Source organism: Tachypleus tridentatus, chromosome 13, assembly GCF_004210375.1.
Source record: "Tachypleus tridentatus isolate NWPU-2018 chromosome 13, ASM421037v1, whole genome shotgun sequence".
Taxonomy (NCBI): domain Eukaryota; kingdom Metazoa; phylum Arthropoda; class Merostomata; order Xiphosura; family Limulidae; genus Tachypleus; species Tachypleus tridentatus.
The window spans coordinates 226583237-226604255 of record NC_134837.1 but is presented as its reverse complement, the minus strand read 5'-3'; the positions used below and the strand labels follow the sequence as shown (position 1 = coordinate 226604255).

Here is a 21019-nt window from a genome sequence, read left to right as displayed (position 1 = left end):
TCCAGTTCTATCAAGTCTATTCAAATCCTTTTGTATTCTTTGGCCTAAATAACCTTTTCAATTACTGAATTGGACTTTATTTATGTGTGTTGATTCATCCTCATTTTGAGCTTTTACCTTCATGTTTGTTGTTTCACATCTCTCTTAAATTTTATTTTTTGTTGTTATTGGCTTGTGGTTTGTAATCTATGTGCATAGAATTCTTTTTATCATTCCAGATTTGTCCTGCTCTACTGTGATAGATCTCTTGTTCCCAAAACATTGGCAGCCAGTGAAGGGGTGAGATCCTTCTCTCCAATTCATTTGCCAGCCATTTCTCACCCCTATGACTTCTTTAATTCCAATCACTTGTCTTATCCTCAAGTGTTATGTGGCTCATACTCATTTTAAGTTGCTTGGAACCAGCTGTTCATTCTTTGGGATCCTACTATTTCCTTTGACTTATCTCCCATTACCTTCTAAAGGTTGCTTTGTAAATTGATTCACATGGCTTATAATGGAATATCATAACAGGAGAGGAATCTTTTGCATATCACATTTTCACCTGATTCCTCATAGCTCTGTGGCATTAACCACCCAGTTGAATTATTTTCTGGAAGACATTATACAGGTTGGTATGTGGATTACTACTAATACTTTCCTCTCATTACTTACATGATCTAGCAATGTCTTCTGAGGATTTTTTACTATCCCTATAACTATTTTGATTTTAGTGGTGTGAAATGCATCACTCTGTTGCTAAGGGTTGGGATCCAATCAATGTGTATATATATAACATTGCAGTCCAATAGCCTTAGCCACCAACATGACCTATACTGATAATTACTCATATTCTGTTCCATCTTTGATATAGGAGAAAAACATACCTATTCTGGTTGTAGTGCACTTCTCGCACTTTTGTACCAATTTTTCTCTCATATACTCCTGTTCTAGGCAGGTGCTTTTTGCATGATTCATACTTGCACTGGCCCATACTCCTTCTCAGTATGGAATTGTAGCTACAATATCAACAGATGGTAAGTATGTTTTGGAAGTTAACATGTTCCTAAACTGTAAATGTATTTCCAATAATACTTCCACCGGCACTCTCCCATGCTACCTACTCCATTAAAAGCTAGTTTATGTCTTGAAAAAGTTATTAAAATATTGGGATGAGGTATTTATATACAGTACTTAGATAGAAGGCACATTGAAGTTGGTGGAGAAATTTGAAAATTTGAATATGGCTAAGTCATTTGAGTCAGTACAAAAGAGTGGAGAAAGCATTCTTAATGCTTAGATGAGCAAAGAGTGGAAACCCTGGAGATTAAGAAATAGCTATAGTGTCAGTGGAGATAAGAATTATTGGAAATACGTTTTCAGTTTAGAAAAATGTCAACTTCCATCTATCTGAGTAGTTGAAATATTACAGTTATGTGTATTTATTATAAGCATAAAGCTACATAAGGGGCAGTCTGTATTATGTCCACTTTTAAGCCTTGTGTGATTTTATTTTTGTTGTTGTTGCTTATTTACTTGAAGTTTGTTCATTTTTGTTGACTTAAGGTTGTAATTCAAAGATCTATAGTTTAACTATAGATTAAGTGCAATTAATCATTGCACTTGTGTATACTGTCTTTGTTATGGCAAAATTACTAAAGCTAAGTGCCATTGTTAGCTATCTCTGTTTTTCTTCTTATTATACTTACTGTAGTTTAGGATGATATCACATATGCAACTTGAGCTATCATTACCAGAAGTTAGGTCTGGTTACTGTGGCTATTGGTCTTTATTGGGTACACAGTTTTCAGTGGAGTATGTACTACAAGATTGGTCAGCTTAAATTAGAACAGAACACAATCAGAGAAAATCATTGATCAGAATTGAAAAATTTTGTCAACCTAAGCTTAATAGGTGAAAAAGATGATGCAACTACATTTGTATAGATTATTGTGAAATAATTGATTGTTACACTTAAATGTAAAATGTAAGTCTTAACGGTCATGTTTCTAACCGATAGGGCCTGGCATGGCCTAGCGCATTAAGGCGTGCACTTCGTAATCTGAGGGTCGCGGGTTCGCGCCAAAACATGCTCGCCCTCCCAGCCGTGGGGGCGTTATAATGTGATGGTTAATCCCACTTTTCGTTGGTAAAAGAGTAGCCCAAGAGTTGGCGGTGGGTGGTGATGACTAGTTGCCTTCCCTCTAGTCTTACACTACTAAATTAGGGACGGCTAGCACAGATAGCCCTCGAGTAGCTTTGTGCGAAATTCCAAAACAAACAAACAAACTCTAACCGATAATGTGAATAAAAAAGTGAAATGGTTAGAAATTAGAATGATATGTATTTGTTTACACCTATTTAAACTGTTAAAAAGATAGAGTAAAAAAGTTCATGAATTAAGTAAAATGTTTGTCTTGAATATTTGAACTTGGATCCCCTTCAATTTTCACTGTAACATAGTTTGGAAGACATGAGTGGCTTAACTGTAACTGTACTGAAATAACTACCAATACCTATGTATCTGCAAGCATGAAAACCTGTCAAAAATGATGGGAAGCCACTGGAAACCAAAACTTCAGTATAAAACTGGAAGTACATAAGAGAAATATAAAATTTCCTTTACCAGCAACGTGTTACGTTACTTCTGAATCCTCTAATATGACTCGGCAATTGTGCTACATATTGGTGCCTTTGGATAAAAGATTAAAACATGATGATAATATGATTGCATATACACTTGTTCTTCTTCTGAGGAAAACTTGTTCTCTTCCCTACAGATAATTGATATCTTCAGTATGTTATAACAAAGACTTTTTTATGATAATTCTCAAGCATATACTTATACTAATGTTTGGCTTATTTTTCACAGAAGTCTTCCTGGCTTTCCTCTTTAAATTCTACTTAGCTTGATATAATAATGATGTGGTGTCACACACACAATGCCATGCCTAATCGAATTCTGAGAACTTTCTTCTTGACAGGCTTTTATATGGCAGAAAAAGTGCCAAAAATGTAGGAACAACTTCTGCCTATGATAGTAATTACATTCAAGAAAATGAGAACAAACAACCACAAGAAGTATTATAGGGAAAAAAGTGGAATTGAACTCGTGTAGCTTATAAAGTTTAGAAAAATCAAGCGCGACCAACTGACTGACATTTCACTTTTATGTATATTGATATATATGGAAAAGAAACATTTTATTACGAATACTTATTAATCATAAGAATTATGAAGTACAAAGTTTGTTTTCAATTACAGGAGGAACTGTCTGTGATGCGAAAGGAGCTCTGTGAAGCCCAGGCTTCACATGCAGCTGTAGAAAAAGAGCTCCAAAAACTGCTGATCCAACTTCATTCTGCACAATTGCAGGTTAGCTCTCAGATGGGCTATGCAGGAGACTCCAATCTTATTAAACAAAAGCTTGTGAGTTTTCTTTATAATAAAGTTTTACATATAATTGTTTTGAAAAAGGAATAATCCATACTACCTTTTGTGGAATTATGCCAAAATAAGTTAGATTTATCTTCCCAATTTTGGAGAATTTACCCAAAGTGTGTATTGTATGTAATATTAATAATGATGTGAATGTTATTTGTTTCAATCAAAATACATGTATGTGGTGTATAAAGTAAAGAAATTTTAACATTTTATTTGAAATCATTATAGCTGAACAGTTTTTTATGAAAAAATATTTTTTAATAATGTGCTACAAATAAGAAAAAAAATTGAATATTTCTTTCTGATAGTCACATGTGCCTTATCTAATTGAAGTTGCACAATCTCAGTTTCATCAGTACATTATATCTCTTTATCACTGTTGCTGAAATTAATACTTACTTACCTTTTAACATAGTTTGGTTTTCTTTCTGATGTTTTTACATGTTCTGGAAAAGAAAGTTGTAAGCCACTAGCCTTGTGAAAACTCCCATTCCATGTTAATATCATCATGCAGCAGAACCCCTTCATCAGTATGACTCCCCATACATTTCATGCTTGTGAATCCTCATTCTTTTCTTGGCACTATTGTGCACTGACGTGTTCCAGTTTTGCTGATATTTGCAACTTTACCTTTATACTTAGCTTGAGTTATAATTATATTCTACATGAATTCACTACTTAATGTAATAATTACTAGTGTTGATGTGAGTGAAGAATTTCCTCATACAGAACAAACCACCATCATTTCTGCTGGAAGTTTATCAGTGGAGGACATGGTGGCCATCATTCATCATGTGGTGGGTTCCAAGGAGCTTCCATGCACTTCTGTTTTCCTTCTTTCAAGCCAAAAACAGAAGACAATAGACTTGAGTGCATTTTTCCACCTCAGTGTTTTGCATTGAAAACTGATCTGCCCAAAGAATAATTTGCTCAGACCCTTCCAACTACCAAAACCTCACTTCTCAAGAATGTCCAGTTCTTTCTGTTACTCTAATATCATTTGACAGCAGGGTCACCCACTGCAAGACTCTATGCTCTTAGACATTGGGCATCTTCTGTTGGACCCATTCCATATGGATACAGCTAATATTCTCTTATGTTCTGGGGGCAGTGAACATTTTTGCAGACTGGTCTTCTTAATAGGACTGTTATGTCCACAGAATAATCCATGGAACTTTCCAAATGGATGCCTTTGCCACACCCCTTATTGCTAAACTTCCACTCTTTTGGTCTAAAATACCTAACCCACTGCTGTTAATGCCTTGTCGTATGTTATTGTGTCTTCTTTCATGAAAGCCCCCTTCCCAACATTACTGTTCTTTCTGATACAACTCCACATCACTCTTCAAGTAGTGACATCTTTTCATGAGATTTCTCCAGTCCATTACATGTCAAGCCAGACTTTCCAGTCACATAAATTTCCTATTGTTTGATTTTTGTCATCCTTCCACTTTTTTAATGTACCAATAACAATGGTATTTTTATCGCTATTGGTCTGTGAAGTCACTTCTTCCATCCTAATCAACTCAGCTTGCAACATATTATCTCCTCCTTCAGATAGCTGCTTGACTGTGGCTTGTCTGTCTCTACAATTGTGGTTTATTGGGCAGCATTATCTACCACCTTCTCCTTTTTTCAATAGTGCAAGATATTTTCTTCACCTGTCCTTTCTACCCATTTTCATTTCTTTATCCATGACTCCCTTGCTTGATTAGAATTTGAATGTCATTCTTCATTTTCTTGCCTAGGATCTTTATGAACCTTTGACAACTTATTTGATGTAACACCTCTCCTTGAAGACAAGTCCATCCACTATCTTAGTGTGGGATTCAAGCCAAACTGTGTACATGCTTGGGTATTTGTTTTGAGGCTAATGTTTTTCCAATAGATACCTCTTCCTACTCATTTTTCTCATTCCTTGTGCACATTTCTTTATTGCCACATCAAGGAATGAGGATTCACAAGCACAAAATGTATAGGGAGTTATGTATGGAGATGTGTTGCATTCCTTTTGGTGGAGGGTTCTGCTGCATAATGGCATCATCATGCAGTGGCACAACTTCATGTAGTTTTACGTGAAATTAGTTGGAAGTTTTCATAAGGGTGTTTGCTTACAAATTTTTTAGCAGAATATGCAAGCACATGAAGAAGAAATCTAAGTTATGTGAAGAGTACCTGTTAGAAATACATTTTCAAGTAAGGAAAATGTTAACTTTCTAAAGTCTTTCATAATATTTCTTTAGGAGAATGAAATGGAACAGTATAGAACAGATGTTAAGAAAGAAAGTCAGTTAATAGCTGAAGTCACTCAACTGAATAAAGAAAACAACAGATTGCATCAATTCATTTTGGCTTTACAGAGTGAACTTTATGGAGCTCGATTAGCAGCAAAGTATTTAGATAAAGAGCTAGCTGGAAGGTAAAAATTTTATAGTAATATAATATATTAGTAGTTTGTCTTCCACACATTGTACACAGTCTTCCATAATTACTTGTTCCAAGCAAGGAAATGAGTTATATGGGTTCACATTACTGTCACAGGATTTATAAAGCAAGTAATGGTTTCTCATACCCATACAAAATCTTAAATATTTCTTTTATTTATAAAGATTTATCTCAGGAAGTTAAAATGCTTCAGTGTATTACCTAGCATGAAACTGACTTAACTTACCTTGTATTTGTCCTTGTTGAGGTTGTGTTTTCTGAAATGTATAATTTAATAGAAATGTGTAATTAAAGTCTTCTTGATTTTTAGTATAATTTAAAACAAACTTTTAATAATGTCATGAAATTTACTGACAGAAATTGTGATGTGCATATGGAAAATACACTTGAAACAGTAAAGGTTTAGTTTGAGCTTAATTTGATGTTAGTTTTTTTGGAAAACATTTTAAAAGAAAAATATTTTCAATTTTCATTATTGATTGATAAAAGCAACTAGATTTTGTTGAATTTGATTTTTCTAGTGTGTTTTCTGTTTTTGGTCAACAGATATCTTGATACTAATGTGCATTATATTTATCCTGCATACAGTAAAATACAACAGATAATCTGTCATGCTGTCTCATAGCCTTTGATGAGTGTAAAACTTAAAGTAAATGGTAAAACATTAATTTAGAAATATTTGATTATAAAAAAATATGTACTTGTTAGTTTTATTAAATTTATAAGCCATGTATTAGTATGAACCAATCATACATCAATTATATCTTTATAAAATGCATGAATGATCAACAGTTATTAATGGTAAATAGGTTGGAACTAAGCAATAAATGTTTAAAACAACCACATTAAACTATTAGTTAAAACTGTGAAATATGTATCTGAATCAAAGATTTAATGTAATATTGAGAATTTTCATTATTTGTTTATTTTTGCAAAAATTAATGCTTTCCCATCAACCAGAGTTTAAGTATTTTATATCTCATGTTTACTATTATGATAAAACTATTTCATATTATGGTTTAATATTTAATGCTTTGATGACCTTTTAATCTACATTTCTGAATAAGAAGCAATTGAACTTACAAAAAAAAAAAGAGATTATTTTACAGGTATTGCATATTATATTTCATTTGATCATTAAGAATTTAATATTATTCATATTTGCATTGCCAAGAATTCAACAGATCCAGTTACTGAGTCAAGACCTTGGAAAAACTGATCATAACCATCTCTGGAATCAACTTGAGGCTGAAATTCATCTCCATCGCCATAAAACAGTTATTCGTGCTTGTAGGAGTCAGATTGGACTTAATCCAAAACTTCCTGCCCTGCCTGAGCAAGTAAGTTTTTTGTTTTTGAATTAATGTTTTATTTAGTATTAGCATTTAGGTGCATACATGAATGGTTTATTAACTAATGATTATATTAATTAATTATAATTGTTTTTTAAGATATCTTTCATCAACATGTTGTTACAGGACATTTAGAAGTTATTGAAGGTAAAGAATTACAATCAATATTAAAAAAGGTACTAAGTACAGAATTTTAAAATGCACAAAAAATGAGAAATCTTAAAATAAGTAAACAGTCCTATGATCCTTCATGTTTCTTTTTTTGAATGGAAAATTTATTCTATTAATTCCATAAAGAAGTTATAAAGAACCTTAAACTTTTCTCAGTATAAATTAGATATTTCTTTTAATGTCTTTAAAAGTAAAAGAAATTCAACAACAATTTGTTATTACCTTGATTGATAAAGCTTGTAATTTTAAAAGTAAAAGAAATTCAAAGACAATTTGTTATTACCTTGATTGATAAAGCTTGTAATTTTATTTTGTGTGTAAAATTGTACACACAAGTCAAACTTGATTAAATTAATACTACAAGTGCTTTTACTAAAAGGTTTTTAAAAAAATAATATTACTTCAACAGTCAAGTAAAATAAATTACTTCATAAACTGAAATTAAAATAATTGATAATGATATCAGTTTTAATATTTTGTTATAATCATTATCACAATTATTCAGATTTTGAAAAATTTTAATAAATTACAATATTTTATTATTAATGTTGAAATATTAATACAAAAATTAATATTTAATGAATTTAATAAAAACTAAAAATTGTTAAAATATTCTATGATACATATAAGAATGTGTTAAATAAATATCAAGAAGTAAAATTAAGGATATTTTACTGGAAGTTTCTGATAACTATTTTTAGTTGTTAATAAGGTCATGTCATTTACACTACTTTATGCTGATGAACATCTTAGCACATATAAAGGCTTGTTTAGAGCTGGAAAATTGGTAATTATAGTGGACTTAATGGGTGGTGGTTGGACGTTTTACTAGTTAGTTTAGATAAGTGGTGAGAACCCTTTATACTAGTATAATTTGTCAACTGGGCTGCTAGTTAGTGCCTTACTACCATAATGGGGACTAAAATGCCAAGTTCAGGAGGTATGTTTATTTAACTTACTTATTCTCAGGTAGCAATAATTTCTTCTTTTTTCTTCTTTACTTTGGAGAGCAGTCACTTTCCCACAACTGTCTGAAGGGAATGAAGGATGATAGAGATGTGGGATGTGGTGGGCTTGAACACTCACTTCTCACTTTCCTAATTTCTATTTCTTTTCATTTATTTATTTCATTATTTAATTATTCTTCATGTGAGACTGGCAAATGGAATTTAAGACTGATAGACAGTGTGTCCTCTCTGCAACATGTGTCCTATTTCCAAAGTCACCTCCAAAACCTAATTACATTTTATATTCCAAATTTAATAGCCTGTACCCTGGGAATCCTTTCAGTTAGTGCTTTTTTTTTTTTATATTTATTTGGGCTTGGTTTTGTTTATAACAAATTTTGTGTGTGTGTATACATACATAAGATAAATCTAGTTTTATTTGGTTGTGGTTGCATTATCATATACATTTGGAAATACAAAACATAAGATAACTTAGTGTTTATTTTTTCTATCACATAAAGCCCTTAGCTGTTTCAAACATTAAAATAACCTACCCTGCATACTTGTATATATTATACAGAAAAAGTAAGTAAACATTCTGAATCAATTATTAAATAGTAATAGAACTATATAGATAATATAAAACTAAAAGGTCCTACCTCAGTTTTAATTAATTTTCTTTAATTCATATAGTAAAATATTAGTGATAGGAATATTTTTATTTGTTTTTAAAACTTTTTGCAATTAGAATCCATGCATTTATTGAGGAACTCAAGACAGTGTTTCCAAGAATAATTAATTTCGTTACATAGAGCTTTTATTAACAACCATCTTTTATAATTCAAGTTATTTTCTCTGATATGAAAAATTATTTGTGTGATATTACTTGTACTTTGACAAATATATATCTTGTATTGAACTAGTTAATTTTCAGCTTATCTTTAAGAATGGCAGTTACATTATTTTAATATAATTGAATATTTAGAAAAGATCTATGTACATACTGAAGCATTAAACTCTTCAGGATATATATATATGTCTTTTTTCTTCTGTCGTTGTTTTAGTTAATTCTTTAATATTTCCTAAAGTGTAATTGATTTTTGTTTTCTTACATGAAATGCAGGAAAGCCAACATTCAAGACAGGGTATTGGACAAATTCGCACTGTTCATCTCACAAAAGGGGAAAGTGAAGGTCTAGGAATATCTATCACTGTAAGTGTATTATACATAGTGTTATTTGTGAACAAATAATAATAGCTTTAGACCTTGAACGTCAGAAAAGTATGAAATAAAACAGGTTTATTTCAATGTTAAACTAATTCTCTCATTTTTTGTTGTTTTTTTTACAAACAAACGAAAAAATGAAGAAGGTATTGACTGATTAGGTTATTGAGTTAGTTTTATCTGACTTGTATATTGTAAGATAATGGTTAAAGGTGAATGTGTAATTTTGATACATCTGGTTTAAATAGCTTTTTTTTTTACTCTGTGAGTTACCAAATTTATAAGTGTTCTCTCTTTTTATTTATAATTCTACTATTAAATTCAGAGACATATTATTTAGTTTCTCAACCCAATTTTTTTTCAGGGAGGAAGGGAACACGGTGTTCCAATTTTAATTTCTGAAATTCATCCCAACCAGCCAGCATCACGCAGTGGTAACTTATTTGTTGGAGATGCTGTTTTATCTGTTAACAATATTGATTTACGGCAAGCCTGTCATGATGAAGCAGTGAAGATTTTATCTAGTCAGGTAAATTATTTTCTTTCTTTCTTTTCTTTGTAGCATATTTTTAAGTTTCTCTTATAAAGTGTTCTAGTCATAAACCCTGTTAAGACTTAGAATTCCAGCTAATAAATTATGAAAGCCTAGTTGCTGTTATATCCAGTAACATTTTGCATTAAAAATCATACTTTAACTCAACTTTATCTTTTTTAACTTGTCATTCTGCAAAATTGTCTAAAATTTTTACTCATTTCCATGTCAATTTTACAAGTATTTTAGTAAATTTTCATTAGGTTTTCATACTGTGTTTTACTAACTTTTACATTTGTGTAAGAACTCAAAGTTCTTCCTTTAGTTGCCAGTAAAAGGTTTGTGTATTTTCTACTTTCTGAGAGTACTTCTTGTTTTATTGTAACTTTGGAGTTCATTTCACTTTAATTTGTGCAGGTGCCATTTGGCTTTTGCTCATAATTTTGTTAAGTATTTGTTTGAATTTGCCAATGAGTGAAGCACAGGTTTTTTGTAGGTGAAAGTGATGAAATTAGTGAGAAACTTTACAGTTAGATTAAGATTTCAGCTGTTAATGAAGTCATAATTATAGGTGATTTTAATTCCAGACATATTAAGTTTTAAGGGAAGAAGGTTTTGGAAATTGTTCAAGATGGATTTCTTCACCAATTGGTCAAGGAACCCACTAGAAATAATATTTTAGATTTATTGTTAACTTCTAATATAGAAATAGTTCAGAGGATGGAATTTGAGGAACACCTAGATACAAGTGATCATTGTGCTATTAGGTTTTATGTTTTACTTTATGTGGAAATCAGGAACAATGTGTTTTGTTTCCAAATTTTGAAGGAATACAAGAATTATCTGCTGTGAATTGGGTAGCTGAGTTATTTGGAGACATTGAATAATTATGGAAAAATTTTCAATATTGAAAACAAATACACTCCTTAAAGAAAGAAAAGGGTAGCTGCAAGTAAAAAATCCAGTTTGGCTCACAAAGGGTATAATGGATAAAATTAAAGAAAAGCATCACAAATTTAAGAAATCTAAATTGACTGGTATTATAGAAGATTGTAAAAGATAAAAAACTTGGACAAACAAGAAATTATGATATCCAAAAGGATGTATGAAAAAAATTTGGATGAAAACATAAAAATTAGGTTCAATGAGTTTTTTTAAAGTACATTAAGAGTAAACAAAATGTTAGGATGGGGATAGGACCCACAAGGGATGACAAAAGGAAGGCTTGTATTTGATGATTATGAAATGGCTAGGTTATTAAGTTCTGAAGTTTTCTTTAGTTTCTATTAATGAAGACTTCAGCAGTATTCTTTATCTTGAACAACTGACAGATGAAAACATGACAACTGCATAAATTGTGAGTTTATTAAAATAAAATTGGGCGTTTAAAGAATGATAAGGGTCCTGGATGAGATAGTATTTTCCTGAGTGTTTTAAAGGTCAAGAATTGAATAAATGAGACACTTGCCACAATTGTTCTTGAATGGTGGACAAGTACCAACAGATTAGAAATTAGCTAATGCCACTTCTCTCTTGAAGGGAGGTAGTAGTAGTTGTCCCAGTAATTATAGGCCTATTAATCTTATAACAGTTGTGGAAAAAGTTTTGGAAAGTCTAATAAAAGACACTTTGCAAAGTCATTTAAAGAAGTTTAGAATTTTATCCGATAGTCAACATGATTTCACTAAGGGAAACTTGTGTTTTACAAATCTTTTAACACACTATGAAATGTTACTGCATATGTAAATTGGAGTAAAGGTATAGATTTGGTGTATCTGGATTTTCAGAAAGCATTTGACAAAGTGCCACATAAAAGGCTTGTAAATAAACTTATCTCTGTATTTGTAAGAGATAAATTAACTAACTGGATGGAAGAGTTGCTTGATGGAATAGAGCAGATGGTTGTTATAAATGGAGCTTAATCAAACTGGATTAATATTTTAAGTTATGTATATCAGGGCTTAGTCTTAGGATCATTGCTCTTTTTAATTTACATTAGTGACCACAGATGAAAGAATGGTTAATAAAATACTTAAATTTGCTGACCATTTCTATGTCCAAGGTGTTGCTGGCTGTGAAGAGTATGCTGCTACTTTATAAAATGATTTATTATTGGGCAAATAAATGGCAGATATATTTTAATCAAGATAAATGCAAGATATTGCACATGGGTTATAACTTGAATTATAAGTATAATTTGGATGGGAATGACCTTAAAAGTGTCATAAAATTAAAGAGTTTTATATAATGGTAAATCAGTCTCTTAATCCACCCAAGAAGTGTGTTCTTGCTAATGGTAGGACAAATACGATTTTAAATTGTATTTACAAAATATTGAATAAAAGTATAAAGAAGTTATAATTTCACTGTAGAAGTCACTCATTGGACCAAATTTGGAGTATTGTGTTCAGTCTTGGACTCCTTATCTTAATATACATTGAATTGTTGGAAATGGTTCAAAGGAATGTTACTAAAATGGTGCCTGCAATGGAAAGATTGTTATATGAGGAGAGATTAAGATTCTTAAAAATTGTTTACTCTTGAAAAAAAAGAAGAGTTAGAGGGGTACCTGATTGAAGTGTCTGAGATTGTAAAAGGAACTAATGATGTTGATGCATCAACATTTTTCACACTTAACAGCTAGAAGTATAGAAGTAAGGAACACAAATATAAATTTAGGCAAAGTATATGCTGTTCTCAACTGAGACAATTTTATTTTTCAAATTGAGTTATTGCCTAATGGTATGGGTTGCCTTTGGATACTATGGAGGCAGTCAATTTGAGTGAGTTTTAAAATATTCTGGACAAATATATAAATTATAAGGGTTAGTTTGTTTGTTTTTAATTTGGCTTAGAGGGTGGTCCAGTTAAGATGGACCAACAGGTCCCTTGTTGTCCCTACACATTGTTATATTACTTGAATCTGTGCTCATTGAGATCCTTCAGTTACCAGAGGTATATTCACAATTACATAAATCATATGGATATGCAAATATTCATGTTGCTTATTCTGGAGAGTCATGTCTTATCAGATTCATCACATTTCTGTGTCTTCTGGTGCTCATTTCAATTACCTGCAGGGGAACATCTTACAGGCTGGTATGTGGGCATCTCCCAATACATTTCCTTGGTCTGGATTCCTGTATGTGGTGAGGGGACCTCCTACGGAAGGTTCTGTTCTTTCATTTTACCTCCTCTGGGATCTAAACGTTCACCCAATCGTGGTGAATCATGAAAGGAAGGAGAGGATCTTGATGGTTGAGGAGTCTAACCCTAACACATAACTTTGGCCTTAAATTTCTGTAGATGGGCAGCCTTGGGGTGGCTCCTCTATGGTCAGTTGGCTGGTGATGTGGATGTTGTATCTGGTGCTTGGTGTTTGGGTACAGTGCTCATGAAACCCTCGCATTGCTGGGGTGTCCTTGTTTGGCATTATAGTGAGTCCCCTCATAGGACTCCATGGTGGGTTGGGGTCAGTGGACACAGAAAAATTCTTTTTTATCATGGATCCTCCAAATAAAAACTTAAATAAAATAGTGAAAAAACTGTCCATAGGTAAACAATGACATCTTGAAGATTCTGAGCAGCAATCTTCAGCATCTGTAACACCTGTACCTCATTTTCTTATACTACATTGTCTTTCAGACAAACCTTTAGGCCAAATGTCTCCCTTTTTGATTCAGAAGGGACTAGAGGGACTTGTTGGCTCTCCAAAGTCAGTCAAAAAGCTTCACTCTGGTGACATATTGGTGGAAACATCCACATCTCAACACAGTGAACTCCTCTTGCATTCAAAGGTGATTGGGGATATACCCATTGAGGTTACACCTCATGCTACTTTGAACTTGTCACGAAGAGTTATTGTTGAGAGGGATTTGAAGAACATCCCCGAGTCAGAGATTCTCACTGGTTTCTCCATCCAAGTAGTTTCTGCATTAAGACATATCTCAACTCACAAAAATGGAATTATGATGCTGACCAATGTCCTCATTTTAACATTTACATCATCACATTTACCTGCCACCATCGAGGCAAGTTATCTTAATTACAAGGTACGGCCATGCATTCCAAACCCCCTCACCTATTTCCAGCGTGAGTGGCTCGGTCACTTGAAGGCATCATGTCATGGTTCCTTGATGTGTGTTCATTGTGGTGGCAAAGACCACGATGCCTATGAGTGTAAACCAGAACCTCGTTGTGTCAATTCCAAAGGCTCTCACCCATCCTACTTTCGTTCTTGCCCTAAATGGTTGGAAGAAAAAGAGGTGCAGCATGTGAAGATGAACCAAAACATTAATTTACCTGAGGCTCGAAAGTTGCTGTGCAGACGAATCTCTCTGTGCCTCCAAAAGAATCATTCTCAAACCAAATGAAAAATCCTTTGATTTCCATGGTTAAAAAAGTTGATGAATCAACGTCAACACCCATCTCTGTCCCTAACATACATTCCAGCAAACCCAAAAATCTGTTTCCTTTGGTTCCAGGTACTGGCATTTCTTTGGGTACATCTTCTTCTCCCACTCCAAAATGCAGAACGATCATTCGTTCACATCTTCAGTTGCTAAAATCCTTTTCCAACGACAAAGACCTGCCCAATCAATCCAGAACAAGATCCACAAAGGTTGACAGACCTCCCTCCTTTAAAGACAATAAAGAAAAAAGAAGTGGACATAAACAGAAGGGCTCTCCACCTAATTCATCTACACATAAATAAAAATGGTCACCTTGATACAATGGAACTGTCAAGGTTTACGTTCTAATCTGGATGGTATCAAAGCACTGATTTCTTTCTACCATCCTGTATGACTTTCCTTATAAGAAACATTTTGAAATCTGCTAATACACTCATCTTTTTGGCAGTTTTTTTTATATAGAAATGACAGGCTGTGTGATGGATGAGTGCAGGGAGGGGTGGCACTGTTGGTTGATCACAATGAGCCCACCCTGTTTTTAGCCACTTGACACACCCTTGGAGGCCATAGCCATAGCCATCTGTATTTCTTTGGTTTGTACCATCACTGTATGTTCTCTTTACCTGTTGCCCTGTGAGACCTATGATGAATATGTTCTTGATGTTCTCATTGAACAGTTGCCGTCTTCCTTTTTAATCCAGGGGAACATTAATGGACATCATCCCCTCTGGGGAAAGTGCTGATATTGATTGAGGGGTAGCTCTGTACAGTGTATGCTCTCTGATGACAACCTTTCTCCTTTCAATACTGGTTCTCATACTTATTTTCATGCACCTAGTCAGTCCTTTACTGCTATTGATCTCTCAATTTGCTTTCCTTCACTATTCCCCAATTTTTATGGAGGGTGAACAGTAACCCACGAGGCAGTGATCATTTTCCTATAATTTTGAGAAAGACTGTCTGTGGTTAATGCCACCTGACCCACATTTCCAGATGCAAACTATCCCTCTTTCACTGCTCTCCCAGAACTTGATCCTGCCATGATCTCTAAACCATCAATAGATGACTGTGTTTCGGCAGTAACTGACTGTATTATAAAGTATTCCTAAATGTATTCCTCAAACCTTGACATGTTTTCCATGTTTTCCTTGTCTGTGGTGGAATCTTGCCTGCCACATAGTACGGAAGGTTCAAAAAGGGGCTTGAGACACTATTCGTACATATCCCACACTCTCGAACCACATCTCTTTCCAGCAGGCCAGTGCACATGTTTAGTGGGTAAGGTGTCAAAGCCAGAAGGATGCTTGGATTAAGTTCACAACCAGCTTATCTTCTACTACCAGTTCCAAAGTCATATGGGACAAGATTGAAAGGATCGGTGGGCAATATAATTCAGTCCCTCTCTCGATCTTGCTCTCTGATGGCCAGGATATAGCTGATACTCTAGGTTTTGCTGGGTATCTAGCACTTCTGCTTTATTCTCCACCTTTTTAGCCATCAAGACTGGAAAAGCAATCACCTCTTTCCTTTCGAGCTGATTGTCTATATGACTATAATCGTCCCTTTACGCTGATGGAACTCAAACTGGCCCATCATTGGTCTGGCAGTACATCAGTCAGACATGATGATGTACACAAGGAAATGCTGTGCCATGTACCTCCTGCTTCTCTTGCTATTCTTCTGGCAGGATAATGTTTTTCCTGATGCTTGGAACCAGGCTATTGTCCTATATTTCTCTAAACCTGGAAAGGATCCCAAGATTCATTCAAACTACCATCCAATTGCTTTAACGAGCTGTCTCTGTAAGACCGTAAGACCTTAGAGAGGATGATTAATACTCGTCTTTTTTGGTTCCTTTAATCAGACAACCTCCTCTCATCCACCCAGTGTGGGTTCCGACAACAGCACTCCACCATGGACCACATGATTTGTCTTGAAACATCAATCAGAGAAGTCTTTCTCAAGTGACAACATCTTTTATCAATATTCTTTGATGTTGAGAAGGTTTATGATACAATATGGAGGACATTTTGCAATGCCCTCATTTATATAGGTTACATGGCCATTTGTCCATTCTTTATTAAAAATTTTCAATTGACAGGTGATTCCCACTTTTTTCTACAGGAATTTGGAGTTCCTCAGGGCTGTGTTTTGAGTGACACATTTTTCAGCATAAAGATTAACGCCATCACTGAACAACTCCCTCTTACTGTTGCAAAAGGGCTCTATGTTGATGACATTCACATCTCATGTCATTCATGAGATATGAATATGAGATATATTGAGTGGCAGCTACAGACTGCCCTCAACCATTTACTGAAGTGGACCACAGCAAATGGTTTTAACTTATATCCCTCTCTAAAACTGTATGCATATACTTTTACCACCAATGGAGTATTTGCCCTGGTACTGAACTCTGTTTTAGTGAAGTTGTGCTACCTGTTCTTGGGGCTTATCTTTGACCATAAGCTGACCTTTATACCACACATCAAGCAGCTATGGGTCAAACGTACAAGAGCATTGAACATCCTCCCTATCCTTTCTTCCACCACTTGGAGAGCGGATCAATGATCTGTGTTAAAAATATATCGTGCTCTTACTTGATCGAAACTATACTATGGATCACTGGTCTATGGCTTTGCCAGGACCTCAACCTGGAAGATACTGGGTCCCATACATCATCAGGGACTTTATCTCTGCACCAGGGCTTTCCACATTTCCCCAGTTGAGAGTTTATACACAGAGTCTCATGAACCTTCTTTGCACTTCCACCATTTACAACTGTCTTTACAGTATGCTTCAAAACTTCATTCCTTACCAGAACATCACACCTGGGATTGTGTTTTCCTTCCTCAGTGGGCTATACTTTTTCAGAACAGACAATCTGTCATTGCTCCATTTGGCCTTCATATCTAGGCACAGTTGGATGAATTGGGTCTGTCTTTGGATGACATTGCTGTATCCACTGGTCAGCCCAACCCACCATGGCTTATTATAGTCCCCAAATGTGACCTTTCTTTAAGAAATCTGAGAAAAGCAGATACTCCTAATTGGAAATTCTGCATTATTTGTTGAACATCTTTTAAACCATCCTTCCATTCCTATTTATATGAACAGTTGAAAATCAGGTGACTGTGTGGGCTCTGCCATGGTTTGTGATTCGGTGGTTGAGCACAGAATCTCCTCTACAGTTTCTGTGTTCATTGCTGAACTGTATGCTATCTCTCTTGCCCTGGATCACATAAAAGCTAGGCAGTACACAAATTGCACTATTTATACTGACTCACTCAGTTCTCTATTGGTCCTGGAATCGCTTCACATTAGTTCACACCTTGTTCTCGTCGATATTCAAAACTGACTGGTCCATTTCTCTTTAACATCTGCCTTTATCCAGTTTTTCTGGATGCCTGGCCACATTGGTATTTGCAGGAATGGGCTCGTCAGCATCCCAGCTAAATCTGTCTGCTGTGGCACTATCACTGCTGTGCCAATTCCATACATGGACTATGGTCCTGTATTCATGTCTCGGCTCCATGCCAGTTGGTAGTTAACTTGGAGTGAGCAACGTGAAAACAAGCTTTTCTGAATAAAACCCTCGATTGGACTTTGGTTGTCTCACTACCGTAATGATAGGAAAGAGGACGTTGTTCTAACTAGACTACACAGTGATCACAGATTTTTAACTCATCATTTTCTTTTATCTGTAACTGATGCACTAGTGTGTTGTCTGTGTAACACTCAGGTTACAATAAGCCACATTGTAGTCTCTTGCCATTTTAAACATGTTTTTTCCTAAGGTTTATCCATAACATTAGTGTTATTGGCGATGGTGACATTGTCCACCTTAGAAATGTCTTTAGTTTTTAAAAGGTCATTAATCTTTTAAATGCTGTTTAAGTTGTTTACTTTTTTTTAATTTATACATTAGACCTTTTTCTAATGTGTTTCGCTTTTAAGAATTAAAGTACATCTAGTTCAATTTGAAATTAGAAAATGGTCATAACATTGAATAACTTGAAACCAGGACTAGAAAGGCCAACTTCAGGTGACTAATGGTGGTTATTGAACTTACCTGTTAACCTTTAATCTTCCTGGTGAGTTATAATAATTTCAATTATGCTGCAGAAAGTCCTGTACAACTTGTATTTCTGTAGTTTGTCTCTTACCACTGTAGACTAGATGTAAAAATTGGATTTAATGCTATTTACGTTTTTAATTTAAAAATTCAACTTTGTTTTGTTTTATCTGAATTTCCTTTTATGATTTTAATAATTTTACTTTATTTTTTTGCCAGATGTTTGGCACAGGTAGTCTAGTTGCTTTGTGCCATAAAACACCAAATCAAACAACTAACAAAACCAATACTTTTTTCTCACATTCTTTACATGATCTAGCAGTTTCTTTTTCTGAGGATTTGACTCTTCCCTGTGGCCATTTTAATACCACCTGCTAGATATTAAGGTAAAGTACTTTAGTCCTCATTTTTTCTCTTTACTTTTCAGGGTTCCTTAGGTTTTTGTCATTGGATCTCACTCTTTGCCAAATGTTGTTGCCCAAACTGGTGTTTTCTTTGTGTTTTAATCCAATTTTGCACTAGAAACCATTTTAACTATACTTCTTACTGGTTGCAATAGGCAAGTGTTCCATAAGATCAGGTAGGCACACACCAAATGGTATTTTACCATATTTTGCTGGACTGCCCCTTATGGACTTTCACGAGTAAATTGAAAGAGTATCCTGTCTGTCTGTCACTCATAGGAATGAATAATTCTGGGTTGATTTGCTTTTAAAAATTTAGGGAACTTAGTTTACCTATTGCACTGTTTTTCAGGACTCCCAATGTTAATAATATCTGCAGCTTCTGCTAGTGGAGCTAAAGATTCCTTACTACATCCAGTTTTCAATAACTGTGGTGGTGAGGAAAAGGTTTTTCTCTGGAGTGTTTTTTTCACTCTTGGAGAAGAAGGGAAGATCATAGGCCCTACTATCTGGGTCACTAGATGTTTTCTCAAATGTCAGTAGGAGAGGCACTAGCCTCTGCAGGAACGTACTTGTAATACCAGATTAGATTTGATACTCTTCCACCCTTCCTTCCCACTAAGAGCTTGTGTTAATGACTGGGATTGTGTAAGTCTAGAAAAGGTGATTATATTAGCTGAGTAAGATGCTAATATACAGTGCCAGGATAGAAAATACATTGATGTGGGTGGAGAGAGTCTTGTAATTCCAAGAACATTTATATGGAATATAAAAGACTGGAGCAAGTGAGAATAATGCTTAGATGAGCAAAGTAAGGTCAAGGAGTAGCTAATGTGTCAGTTGAGGTAAAATAGTTACTTGGAAATACATTTTCAATTTAGGAAAATGTTAATACTTGTGCCAATTTTCATCTAGATTTGCCATAAATGTGACTGCAAAGGAGCTAAAAAAAATGAAAAGGTTATCTGGGTGTATTGGACAAAGGTATAATCTTGCCAAGTTTGAAGTCAATCTGACAAGAAATGAAGGAATGGCAGTTGATTGAAAAATGTTTGGAAGAAGAGATAATGGGAAAAATAGTATGCCTCTCTGTGGAGACATAAAAATTGATTTCTTTCAAAAATATGCTAATCCTGTTTTATTTTGTATGGCTACACCATCACACCCATTGAGAAACTTATCTACATGTGAAGGCCATGAACTTCCTGTTTTTGAGTTGATTGAAAAATGTTTGGAAGAAGAGATAATGGGAAAAATAGTATGCCTCTCTGTGGAGACATAAAGATTGATTTCTTTCAAAAATATGCAAATCCTGTTTTATTCTGTATGGCTACACCATCACACCTATTGAGAAACTTATCTACATGTGAAGGCCGTGAACTTCCTGTTTTTGAGGGCCAAACTTTTCTGCTTTGTTGGATATTGAGTTATCACACTGTAAAACTTGTTTTAATTGATGGCTTGTCTGAGCATGTCAGGTACACCTGTTGAATGTTCTAGGGTTTTATTGGGTTTCACTTGAATATTTTTAACAACAGGGATATTCAATGCACTTTACTACACAATTTTTAAGATTCTTGTGAATTGATAACCTTTGGATATAGATAGGTAAAAGTGCACATTTCACAATTTTTACACTTATATTAAAAAATTAATTTAATGACTTTTATCAACAATGTATGTAAATAAACTTGGCAACAAAACATAGTTAATATGTAAATTCTAATATATTATAATTTCTTTATTTCCAAAAAAATATATTTGTCAATTTCTCTGTATCACAGAACACTCAGACACTCAAAATTGCCAAGTTTAGGTATTTATCAATCTCTGTTTGAGCTTCAGAGTTTTAATACAAATTTTAACTTATAGAAACTGCTAAGGTAAAATTTAATATTATAGCTTCCAACCACCTCAATTTACATACATAAAAAAAAGCCAAACCTACATTTTGGGCCCTTTTATACCATACTGTCACAAAAATGTCGGTAAGTCTTTCTGACATTTGTTAATACGTTATTTACAACCATTAA

At 34.1% G+C, this 21019-nt stretch overlaps 1 protein-coding gene across 4 annotated transcripts in view; it reads left to right on the top strand.

Annotated features, from left to right (window-relative positions):
* Window positions 1-21019, top strand: part of LOC143239985 (Golgi-associated PDZ and coiled-coil motif-containing protein-like) — an 81839-nt gene that overhangs the window by 22272 nt on the left and 38548 nt on the right. For all 4 annotated transcript variants that reach the window (XR_013021490.1, XR_013021491.1, XM_076481714.1 and 1 more), the window contains exons 2-6: window positions 3244-3408; window positions 5667-5842; window positions 7043-7208; window positions 9462-9551; window positions 9928-10092. Coding sequence is in view for 2 of the 4 variants with exons in the window: in XM_076481714.1 (XP_076337829.1) it covers window positions 3244-3408; window positions 5667-5842; window positions 7043-7208; window positions 9462-9551; window positions 9928-10092 (762 nt within the window). In the remaining 2 variants the exon portion in view is untranslated. The remainder of the gene's footprint in view (window positions 1-3243; window positions 3409-5666; window positions 5843-7042; window positions 7209-9461; window positions 9552-9927; window positions 10093-21019) is intronic.